Below are 12,679 nucleotides of genomic sequence, written 5' to 3' on the forward strand. Positions count from 1 at the left end.
ACTGTATTTCACAGAACCAAAAGCTGCATTTACAAAATGATTCACATGTTTACATGTGGGTACTTTCTTACAGAAAAAGAAAAGACTTTTTCCTTCATGTGCTCCTACCTTTCCCAAATTTATTACAATGCACATACACTGTTTATTACCAAGGGGAAAAGTTAGTGTTCCTTGCTTCCAATTCTATGTTCATTATACCAAATTCAGAGACATGCTTCCAGCTCAAGAGCTTTTATTGTTCTGGAAGTTTCTTCTTCCACACACATAGACTATTATGTCCAAATCTCATGGGTTCAAAGATCAATTACCGATTTTCAGGTTCTCTCTAGTCCTCCCTCTTACAGTCTTATTAGTATCTCCAAAGACTGGCAGTAATAATAATAAAGACATTTAGTGTAACTTCATATATACTGGGTGTCGTTCTAAGCACTTTCGTATGTTAACCACTAGTACTAAGCAAAATTGGTCACTGGTCTGCTTTAACAAGGTGTTTCTAAATGACAGAAATAAGTGGGCAAAAAAAATCTAATGATCCATACTGTTCACTGTACTTAGTATTTAACAGAATCTACTCAAATTTTTAAAGAACTTAATAATCCCAATATTAGAAATGTTGGTCCATGAAAACGTATGAAACATAAAAGAAATTAGTAGTACTGTACAGTTAACCCATATGTTTTTTGTCAGCACTACATGGTTTAAAATACAAAGAAACTGAACTGTCAAGTCAGAAAAAAGGTATAGGATAAACTTTTAAAGCCATGTAACTCAAGACAACACTGCAGGTCAGTCCAAATCTACCACTTAAGCAACTAACACCTTGATTTGCATTCTCACTTGTTTGATACAAATGTACACCATTTTACTACATATCAATTGCCACCATAAAAAAATTAAGATAATTACCTGTACTATTTTAAGATCAAAGCTACCAATTTAAGGAACATTCAAAGAATGCTTCTTATTTAACCAAATCAAGGTTTCTCCAGTCTGGTTCATAGGTAAAATCTTAAATTCTGACTCTGTATAAATGAAATTTTATTCTTATCAAATATGTTTTATTGTTTTAATAATTAAAGCAGAGATCAAAGAACAAATCTAACATATTGAGATCTAAACGGCTGATGTTTAAAATACATACAATTTAATGGATAATACCTGCTTTAGGAATCATTCCTAAAAGGTACAACAAAGGACAGAGTTAAAAAATTTTTTAAATCCTCATTTCAGATCATTTGATTTTCCCCTAACCAGCAGAGATAAAAGTCAAGAATAAGTCTATTACTGTGTCTTTCCTGGGTTTCACTGGCTTGTATAATACTAAATTTTCTCTTGTACCTACTCTATACCACCCTGGTTACAAATTTTGCACTCACACTTATTCTGTTCTTGCCTTTCAAACACTGAGGACAATGGCTTTTTACGTTGGTGTTTTCTGGACAATCACAATATGCTCTTTAACACTGAGAGAGGACAATAAGAAAAAAGGAAAAAGGGAAGGCAAAGAGGAGAGTAGCACTATTTTTTCCCATTCTTGAAAACCACTTCCTTGACTTGATCTTCAGATTCTAGGTTACCTAAAGGAAGACAGTCATGAAAAGTATTTCAGGTGTGGTTTCACAGAGGAATCATTAGTGTTCTGCTTCATGATGAGGTTGCCTTTCCCTAGCTGGCCAAAAATAGAACCAGTCATTGTCCTACAATTACTGCTTTATAAAGTTTATTGAATCCACTACCCACTTTCACTCTTAAATATCTGTCCTGGTTTCTCCTGACCACAAATAATCTGTTTTTAGCACATTCTCACAATCTCTAACCAACAATATTAAATTTGTATTTATTAAAAGTCATTGTCACTGTAGCTTTACTTTTTTACTTTATCCTCACAGCTATTTGTAACATCTATCACCTTTAGTAAATCAATTAAATATTTAAGAATTAAAAGAAAACATTAAGTACTAAATTTAAAAATGCTAAACACCTAATCCCCAAGTGAATATGCTACCATTTACTATCTTTTAATGTCTCCATTAAAACCCATTATCAGAGTCTCTAGTCCAGTTAGATCATTTGAATTATCAGGAGAGTAAACTGCTTCCAAGCAATATTATAGCAATGTGACACTATGTATCAAGAACTTTACAAAAGGCTCTTCTCCTTTGATCCAGTAACTGTACTTCCAAAGCCTGAGGAAAAAATTTTTAATGCATAGACTTATGCATTATTTATATTCTTGTAATATTTTTCACAGTCAAAAGTAGAATCACCCCTATATGCACAAAGGAAGAATGATTAAATTATGGATGTCACACAACAAATTATTACATGGCCAATAAAGCTACTTAAGAATGACAAGCACAAATGTTCTCAGTATTAGATTTAGTGAAAAAAGCCAGATATAAACTGTTACAGTAGACAATACATCTCAACTCTGCGTCTAAGTGTCTATGAGTAGAATTACAGCAAATGCTTTATCCTTAGGTTTCGCTGGGAAGTAGAATTAAGGATAATTTTTTTCTTTGTTATAACATTATTTTTCAAGATTATTTTAAAAAGGGTATAAATTTTAACTCAATTTTTAAAAAATACTTAAAAATTGCAATTCTCCAAAAATATCTCTAAAATAAAATCCATATTCTGCCCATTTGCTATTTTACAATTCCAGTAACACCAGAAAGCATTTTGGCCACACAGCATACCACTTTCTTAAATATTCCACCAACTTACTTCTTTGGAATTTTCTCAAATACACCTATATTAGCTGTACTCAAGTATTCAAGCCCATTTAATTACCAAATGAGCCTTAAACGTGGATTTAACATACCACATAAAAGAGCAGAGTACTTCCTCCCATACAAGCTTCTCAATTCCATTTTACAAATCCAACCTAAAATCACCAGTAGAATTAAGGCTAGAGGGTTCAACTTTGTTACTAAAATGATACAACATTTATAACTGAACTGTGAACGCTGTAACCAGACTTAACAAGAAAGCACTAACAAGATTTTAAGACTACATGAAATAAAGATCACACGTTTTTTTCAACCCATTACCTACCGACCCTAAGAACAAAGACCAGATCAAATGTTAACTTCAGGGATACACTGCCATCAAACTATTAGTGGACCAGTGCAGAGCATAAACTTCTGCTACAGGTATCTTCCCTCCCTCTTCCCCAACAGGTGTTTGCTCTGCATTCTTCTGAGTAGTACTTAATAAAAAGTTCTGCAAGTTATTTCCATAAATATAAGACATTCTTGACAAAAAATTTCACTAAGCATTCAGTGACTATGCACAAGTTCCAAGACAAAGCAATAAATAGTCCCACTCATTCCTAGTGATAAAAACCCTTCTAGGGGCGCCTGGGTGGCTCAGTGGGTTAAGCTGCTGCCTTCGGCTCGGGTCATGATCTCCGGGTCCTGGGATCGAGTCCCGCATCGGTCTCTCTGCTCAGCAGCAAGCCTGCTTCCCTCTCTCTCTCTCTCTGCCTGCCTCTCTGTCTACTTGTGATCTCTGTCAAATAAAAAACAAAAAAACAAACAAACAAAAAAAAAAACCCTTCTAAAGAAAAACTCCACCTTTTCCTAAATAAAATGCTATTTTGAGATATTTAAATTAAATGACCCTAGATTTTATTGGCCTTTGGTCACAGCTTATAAAAAGAAAACTCAACCACCAAGTTCAGTCCAATCCCAATTTTCTGGAGAAATAAGTACAACAATGTATCACAGTACAAGGTTACATTTTTTTCCATGTAAAATTTTAGAAATCAGTATCATTGTACAGAGAACAGAGTATAAAAACAGCCACTGCTTTCAAGTGCTATATGACAGATGTGTCAACGCTGCACTCACAGGAAAGGTGGTTATGTGACCATAAGGAAGTGTCAGAAAGTGTCACTAAGTGTCTTTTAAAATGCTGTAAATATGCAAATTTATTTTGACATTCCCTATGCTTTGATATTATACACTCAAAAGTAATCTTATGTCTAAATCCATTAGATGTTTTTAAACTTCAAAGGCATTCTGGGACAATAGTCATAGAAAGTTGATACCAAATTATGTTCTCTAGAAAAGTGTGTAAGAAGAGGAAGAGAAGAAAGTAACAAATGAACTCATATTAAGAGTTTTCAAATGGAGAAATGCATCATTTAATTTGACCAAAGTGCTAGTTTTTCTTTTTAACTTAAAATACAACTCCATTATACTTTTAATGTAAAAAATACACAAATCATAACCAAGGTATACAAGCACTTTCTAATGCATCAACACAAATTCATCAACACAAATTCTATTTACCTTTATGTCAGGCCAAATCATTTTTACCATGGGAAAAAAAAAATGCACTTTCTTTCCATGGAAAAAAAAAAAGATGCTTTCACATAAAAAGTTCTAACAAATTAAGTCACCAAATGGCTCTTCTAATCCTTTTAAAAGTACTGCAGCTCAATCAAGTCTTAATTGAGACTGGCAAACAGAAAGGCATAGAGTGGCAGCTCTACAATGACTTGCATTTTATATAAAATTTGAAAAAGCTTCAATAGATATTTGCAAAAAAAAAATTCAAGAACAAAACAGAACTACCTCTGAAAAGCAAAAAGGCAAAGGTAATATAATGAAGAGACAGAGTTACACCTATCAAAATAAGCAACTTATAATCCAAAGCTTCAGCATCATCAAAATGCAAATTTCAAGATATTCAGAAAAGGTTCATTTCATTTCTTAAGAAATAGTGGCAAGCAACTGCACTCATTTCCTGTTCAGATTCAATTCAAATTTCTGCCATTTCCTTTCAAAGGAAATAGTACAGCAACACAGGGCAGAGGGTCAGTAATGCTGTACTACCATCAACTCTAAAAAAGAAAACTACCCAGAAGTGGGTTTTGACACTCGAGATGAGCAATCAGCTTTCTATAATGCTCTTCATTCAATAATTCTGCTTTATTAAAAAAAAAAAAAAAGAAAGAAAACGTTACCTGCAAACCAAAAAACAACTACTGCCAAGAAAACCCATTTTGAAGAGTCATGGCCTACCAATACAATCATTTCAGAGAGTTTTAATGTACTAGGCAATATGACACTATTTACAATGAAACCAAATCATTTTAGTGGAATCTTTACTGTGCGAGAGCATGTCATTCCGCCCTAAGTAATTAAGCTTCTGTAGTGAGCTACAGTATTGAGAGAAAAAATATACAGGTAGCAGTGCAGCTGCGACATTTCCAGATAATTAAGCTTCCCCGAGGGTAGGTGGATTCTGTAAAGGATAGGCCCTAAACGCCCGAGATCCTTCAACCCCACTCCGTGGCGCGTGCTTTGGCAAAAGCAGCGCCTCACTGAGACACGGGGGAAAGGAAGAGGGTTCCAAAAGGAAGGAAAATCTGGCTCGAAATGCTTACGGAGCGCTGGGCCAGGGGCCCGCAGAGGTTACCGTGCGACACACCGCAAAGGCGAGTTTGTGGGGCCTGCCGGAGAGAAGGCCTCGCCTAAGAGTTGCAACACACTCTTTCTCCAGTGCGCAGCGCTCGGCCTGGGGGAGGGGGAGGAGGGAAACAGCTGCCAGGGGAGCAGCGAGCCCGGCCCGGCCCGGCCCGCTCACCGTGAGGGTGTCGTCTATGTAGAGGGGAATCTGCCTCCTCTCGAAGGGGAACTCCTCCTCCCCGTCCCTGCACACTGCCACCAGTCGCGCCATCGTCCCCGACGCTGCCGTTGCCACCGTCACCACCTCCTCCCAGCTGCCGCCGCCGCCGCTGCTGCTGCTCCTGCCGCTGCCGCTGCCGCCTCCTCCCAGCTCCTGCCTGCAACAGCCAAACCCCGCGAGCGTAAGCACCCGCCGCCGCGCAGCACATTCGCCACGGGGGGGGGGAGGGAGAGGAGCAATAGGGCACGGGAGAGCCGGGCTGCGTTTCCCATCACCCGATTCCACACGCGCTCAGCCAATCAGCGCCGAGCAGCGCCGGGACCCGCCCCCTCGCGCCGCTCGCCCTCCCCAGCCCCCACCCCCGCCGGCCTCCAGTCAGGGTCCAAAGGAGAGGCGGAAGGGACCCGCTGGCCCCGGGGCTTCCCCAGCCCGTCACCGGAGTCCCAGCTCCAGGACCCCACCCAACGGCCTCAGCTCCACAGCCCACCTCCTGTTTCCCGCCGCCGGGGAGCCCTCAACCCCCAGCTGACCTCTTACTCCCCTTTCTTGGCGCGCCCCGCCCAGTCAGTCCCCGGGGCTGCAGTTGCCCAGCGCGACCCCGCCCCTGGGAGGGGTCGACCCCGCCTCAGCTCTGCGGAGTCTGTGGAGGGAGGCTCAGACCCTTTCCTCACCCTTCTCGGAGGAGGCTACTCGGTTCTGACCTTCACCGTTTTCGTGGTCGCCTCCCTGACCCCCACCTCTGCTCCCCGTTACCGGCTGACGAGGCCCGCGTCAGGGCCGGCCTGGGCGGGAGCGCGGCTCCGAATGCCGTTTCCTCTCCAGGTTCAGTCAGCCGCTCGCGCCACGGGGAGTGGGGGAGGGAGGGCGGGGGACGTGGGGAGGGTGGGGCAGGGAGGGGCCGAGAACTCCGGGCGGGGCCCCGCCTCCTCTCGCGAGACTGTAGACAGCCGCTCCCGGGCCGCCTCTTTCGAAACCCTGCTGGAGGGATGGGGGTGTTCCCTTGGGTATCTCGAACGCGCGATCGACCCCCTCCTCTGAGTCTAGCTACCCAAATAAATCCGAAATAGGGCTGCCAGGAGGAGTGAATAGGCCCGAACCTCTGTCCCTCTGCCGCGCGGGCCTGGGAACCGCTCTCCTGAGGGCGGAAAGGGTGCGGAGCCGAGCTGACTCCGGGCCCACCCGAGGGTCGAGGCCCTGGGAGGACTTCGGTAAGTGGGGAGGAGCTGAGGCGCTTTCCAGGTCAGTGGGAGCGGAAAGCGGGAGTGAGGGAAGGGGAGACGAGCGTCTGGAGGATGAGCGAGAAACTCCAGGCTTGGTTTCCACGTACTTGACGCCGCTTTCCCTGAACACCCTGATTCACCCGGAGCCTGCCGCATCACTGCTTCCTTGCCTGCGATTGCGTCAAGGTCCTGCTGAGGGAAACTACCGGAGTGCGGATGCTTTTGCGTTGTAGTTGCTACAGTAGAGGCGGATGGAAACCTGTGTGAGGAGAGGCTGGTCAACGCACTGCCCAGAGAAACTTCTTGGGCCCGGTTAATATTAACTTAGGGACTCGGGACACGGATTTCCCTGGGCAAAGTACTGGGACGGGCCAGAGGCCCTTGTCGCTGACCCTCTCCTGAGCAGCAGAGCCGCTGTAGAGGCAGTTCATCTGCACTCTGCGTGCCACCGCGTACTCCTTTCCTACCTTGAAGGCTTTGGGAGGCCTGTTGTAAAGCCGAAATAGTTGTTGGCAAGTACTTTGCCTATGAAAGGCCTGATGATTTTAGGGATAAGTCCATTTCCTGCTCCTACAGCTAACTAATCCTGATGACAGATCTGTATTTCCTGGTAGAATAGGCTAGAGCGGCGATACTGATCGTAAAAAGTGTTTTCGTCATCACCTGAAATCTTAGACTCGCAACAACAAAAAACCCCACAGTGCATCTTTAGCCATGTTGATTTCTGACATTGTGTTGTCACTGTTAGGTTAGGTGACATAATAAACTGGAAGAGCCATTGTTCAGTCCCAAAGGTGTGATTATCCCGCAAGTATTTATTATTTGTGTCTTTTGGGCATGTTTGGAGAGCAGAACACAGGATCGTTAGCTTAGATCCAAAAGGCATAGAGGACTAGCATGCAGCATCTGACAGGTTAGACTACATAACCAAACTTTGGGCTTTTGAGAGAATCTTGTGTTTTATGTAAAAATACTCCTCTAAGAAAAAAAGAGTACTGTGGCTTTTAAGACCTAAAGGTGCTTTTAAAAATACTAATGTACCTACTTTATATCTTTTGGGTTGTGGTTGGTAAAGGACATTGAAAATGACAAGCTCAATATATAGGTGCTAATTTAAATAACTTTGGTTATTGAGTATGCACTGGGTACTAGCAAAGAACAGAGTTTTCTCCCTGGAGGATTTGAATCTTAAGTTAGAAAAGGCATTAAAACCCAGATAAAAAACATAATGGTACCACAGCAGTCTCTTTCCATCTGAGGTTACTTTCCCTGATTTGGATTTGTCTTTTATGAAGTAATCTCTACACCCCACGTGGGGTTCAAACTCACAACTCTGGGATGAAGAGTTGTATGCTCTACCAACTGAGCCTACCAGGCACCCCTGGATTTGTCTTTTAAAAACTGAGCACGCTGCTTTGTGTATTTGGACAACGCATAGGTACTCAGTGAATACTCACTGTAAGGGTGTAAAGGTGGGTAATTTGCTACGGAAGTTCCTAAGGAGGTAAGGTTATAGCCTGGGTGCTCTAAATATGATAAATATTCGAGGAGAAATGCTTAGAAAATTATTTCACAGGGAAACAATTTTTAGAGGTTTTAACTATGTTATCTTAGTTTTCGAGCAGGTACTCATCTTCACTATTGGTCTAGCTTCTGCTAAAACCAAGACTGCTGCAGGAATTATTTCATGACTAAGTATCTGCCTTTAGAGAGCTTAACTTTCATCGACAAAATAAGTTATTACTACATAAAAAAGCCAGCTGTTGCCTGTTTTTAAATTTCGATACAAGCATTGTGAGAGGCAATGTTGAAGGATTTGAAAGGCCAGGAGAACATAGTCAACAGCAAAGGATATTTTGCTGGTATCTAGTAACACCTAGAGTGATGGAGAGATAATAAATTATCAACAAAATACCTTTCTTTTTCTTATTAGATTCCCAGTGTGCGAGAGCCAGCCACAAGACTCAAGCATAAAAGAGATAGGACTATTTTCCAAGCAACCTACGTTTAAAAGAAATGAGTACCTATTTATGCCTTACGTTACTTCCTGTATTCATAGATTATATACAGACACCTAAAAGGCAAAATATGATTTTGTATGATTTATACATCATATTGGACAACAATGCTCAATAAAAATAAAATGTTGTCCTCTTCTAAACACAAGCTATTGATACATATTGGTAGATAGGTCCAGTTTTTGTGAAGTTAAAGTCATGGGAATGAGTCACTTCCTGGAGGTCATGAGAAGGATAAAGTCATAGACCAAATTATATTCTTCCTTCTTTATCCTCTTCCCTTATCTGTCCCCAAAAACTGATAGTTGGGGCACCTGGGTGGCTCAGTCGGTTAGGCCACTGCCTTCTGCTCGGGTCATGATCCCAGGATCCTGGGATCGAGTCCCGCATCGGGCTACTTGTTCGGCAAGGAGCCTGCTTCTCTCTCCACTTCTGCCTGCCGCTCTGCCTGCTTGTGTGCTCGAACGCGCTCTCTCTTTCTCTCTGACAAATAAATAAATAAATAAAATCTTAAAAAAAAAAACAAAAAAACCTGATAGTTGACAGTGCACCTGGGTGGCTCAGGGGGTTAAGCCTCTGCCTTCAGCTCAGGTCATGATCTCAGGGTCCTCGGATCCAGTGCTCTGCTCAGCAGGGAGTCTGTTTACCCTCTCTCTCTGCCTATGTGATCTCTCTCTGTCAAATAAATAAATAAAATCTTTAAAAAAAACAAACAAACTGATAGTTGAGGGTTACGTGGCTGGCCCAGTCAGTGGAGCATGTGACTCTTGATCTCAGGATTGTGAATCCGAGCCCCACTTTGGGTGTAGAGATGGCTTAAAATCTGTTTTTAAAAAATTGATAATTGGAAAAGAAATTCGCCAATTAGAATACCTTTTGTTGTTTTCACTATGATAACCATGTTGTTTTGTGTGGTAGTAAAATCAATAGCAGAATGTTAAATTACCATGGTTGTCCAAATCTCAGAATCTGTGAATTTAAATTTCTTTCCCATGAGCTGACATGGGAAGTTTTGTTGTGTCTGTTAAAAATAGAGACATACTTTCCCCACTTAAAATTTTTCAAAGGGAGCACCCGGGTGGCTCCGTCAGTTGGGTGTCTGCCTTCAGCGTGGGTCGTGGTCTCAGGGTCCTGGGATAGAGTCCCCTATCAGGCTCCCTGCTCAGTAGGGGAGTAGGGAGTCTGCTTCTCCCTCTCCCTGCTGTTCTTTCTCTTTGTCAAATAAATAAATAAAATCTTTTAAAAAATTTTTTTTCAAAGGGAAAAAACATTTCTTTTAAGGGAAAATAATGTCTGCAAGTTAAAATGTAAGCCCCTTGAAGGCAGGGACTTTGTCTTATTTTCTGTTGTTTCCCTAGCACCTATACCTGGTACATTGGAGCTCAGTAATCTATGTCGATTGATCTTTTCTGTAAACTAGAACCAAGTCAGAATTTTTTTAACTAATTCTTCTGTTTTTATGAATGCTGTTTCATTAGCTTTCTCTTACATGATTTTCATAATTGGAGGTAGAAAAAACAGAGGGTACACTTTGTTCCTTTATGATTCAGTATCCGTAATTGTGAGACATTAACTTGTTGAGAGAGATTTAAGATCTAGAAAAGATGAAGGAGCAGTTACCGAAAAGCAGCAGGCCAGTTAGACAACATATTCATCCAGTCATCAAATAATTTAAATTACTTTTTTTAAATGAGAGAACAGTATGTGTAGTCTCCTCAGCCCTCCTCTGAATGCTTTAAACAGATAGGTCGTGGGGTATTAATCACTCTGACATAGCAAGAGAACAAATCACCTTTCCTAGTTATGCTTAATTGATAGGCTATAATCTTACTGGTTAAATTTCAAAAATCTTTTTAATTGAAAATAGAATCTGGGGGCGCCTGGCTGGCTCAGTGGCTTAAAGCCTCTGCCTTCAGCTCAGGTCAGGATCCAAGGCTCAGGTCATGATCCCAGGGTCCTGGGATCAAGCCCTGCATCAGGCTTTCTGCTCAGCAGGGAGTCTGTTTCCCCCCCACCCCCCCCCCCCTCAGCCTGCCTCTCTGCCTACTTGTGATCTCTGTCTCAAATAAATAAAAATAAAATCTAAAAAAAAGAAAATAGAATCTGATTTTTGTTTTTATAGCTGTATAACTGCTCAACGTACTGATTTCTTTAGAGAGAAAATTCCTTTCAGTAATAGATTGACTCCAAATATCATTGATTATAGTTGGCAAAAATGCCACATAAATACTAAATTAGCCATCATCAGTGTAACAAATTGAAGTAAGCTAATTAGTGTAATAACATGACTCTACTTAACAAGTTCGGAAATAAAACAAATGTTTAACTAATTTAGAGGCAACTGATTAAAACCAGAAATCCAAAACTTAATGTTAGAGGAGGTGCTACCTACACTATGCAAATAATCCAGATTCCTTACTAAGTATAAAATTAACTTGAGCATTCTGACCCTTCACTATTTCTGCAAAGATCAGATTTTTTCTTGAAAATAGAACACAACAGAAAGGCAGATTTTAGAGGTTTTTTGCCCACTTTTTAAATTTATTTTTTATTTTTTAAGTAGGCACCGTGCCCAGCGTGGAGCCCAACGCCAGCCCAAACTCATAACCCTGATACCGAGATCTGAGCCGAAATCAAGAGTGGGACCCTTAACCAACTGAGCCACCCCGGCACCCCTCTTTTTTGCCCACTTTAAACAATATACAGGGAACATTACAATAGGAAACTAAGGATTTTGTGGTTTCTGAATCTTAGATTTTGAACAACTGGTTCAAAGGTCTGCTTAGAACTTTTAAATGACTCAAATTCCCAGTAGAACTAATTAAATGTTAATATAGCCATCATTGTATTAAAGCAGCCTAGTACTTGACTTTCTCACTGGTTCTCTTTCCCTTTAACATGGTAGATTAAATGAGGTATGTCTGATATGGTCCCTGCCTGCCCTGTAGCTTATTACGCACCCTCTACCTTTTTCTGAGCTCCAGCCTTGAGTTCCAAGATGTGCAATTTTCCCTCAACTCAGGACCTTTGCTGAAGGATTCATTCTACGTAGAATGCTGTTTACCCCTTCTCTTACCACATTTTAACTCCTTATCCTGTCCATCAGCTGTAGCTAAAAACAAAAACCATCCATGGGTGTATGTATCTGGGTGGCTCAGTCGGTTGAGGCTCAGACTCTCGATCTAGGCTCAGGTCTTGATGTGAAAGTCTGTGAGTTTGAGCCCCCTGTTGCACCTCCCCCCCGCCCCCACCTGTGCTGGGTGTGGAACCTACCTTAAAAGAAAAAAAAAAAAAAAAAAGAGGCAGCTGGCTGACTCCTCTGCAGAGCATGACTCTTGATCTCAGGTTGAGTTCAAGCCCCCATGTTGCAGGAGAGATTACTTAAAAATAAAACCTATAAGAAAATAATCATCTGAGGGGAAAACTTTGACTCTACTAGATCAGCTCTTGGTTTGACACTCTTGATAACCTGTACTTAATGACTTAACACAGTTTATAATGGTTGTTTGGTGTCTGTTTCCCCACTGGATTACAAACTCCAAGGTATCAGGAAACCTGCTTATTCGTAGCAGAGTTGGCTAAAAAATTTTTAGTCTCAACGTATAACTATTGTCTTATAATTACTAGACATGTAAACTACATTGTACAATTCAGTCCATTCTTTGGAGCATTTGTTTTCTGACTTTATAATAGGTATTTAATGATATATCAACACATGCTTTTTAATACTTGGGATTTTTTAAAAGATTAAAATTGAGCAGTAAGTAAGTATTGACAGGGGTGTCTGGGTGGCTCAGTTGG

The 12,679-nt window shown here is 41.3% G+C and overlaps 1 protein-coding gene across 6 annotated transcripts in view; it reads right to left on the minus strand.

The window, feature by feature from the left end:
* The window catches only part of GGNBP2 (gametogenetin binding protein 2), a 33,092-nt gene extending 25,800 nt beyond the window's left edge, over window positions 1–7,292 (minus strand). Inside the window, exons 1-2 of one of the 6 annotated variants that reach the window (XM_045984759.1) lie at window positions 6,968–7,292; window positions 5,599–5,797 (exon numbers count right to left, since the gene is read on the minus strand). In XM_045984759.1, the coding sequence (XP_045840715.1) occupies window positions 5,599–5,691 (93 nt within the window). In that variant the 5' untranslated portion in view covers window positions 5,692–5,797; window positions 6,968–7,292. Of the gene's footprint in view, window positions 1–5,598; window positions 5,798–6,311; window positions 6,486–6,967 lie in introns of those variants that run through there. The other 5 variants (XM_045984758.1, XM_045984755.1, XM_045984757.1 and 2 more) reach the window with 5 other exon arrangements.
* Window positions 7,293–12,679: the final 5,387 nt, after the last annotated feature.

The sequence above is a fragment of the Meles meles genome, chromosome 18, assembly GCF_922984935.1.
Source record: "Meles meles chromosome 18, mMelMel3.1 paternal haplotype, whole genome shotgun sequence".
In the NCBI taxonomy this organism is placed as follows: Eukaryota; Metazoa; Chordata; class Mammalia; order Carnivora; family Mustelidae; genus Meles; species Meles meles.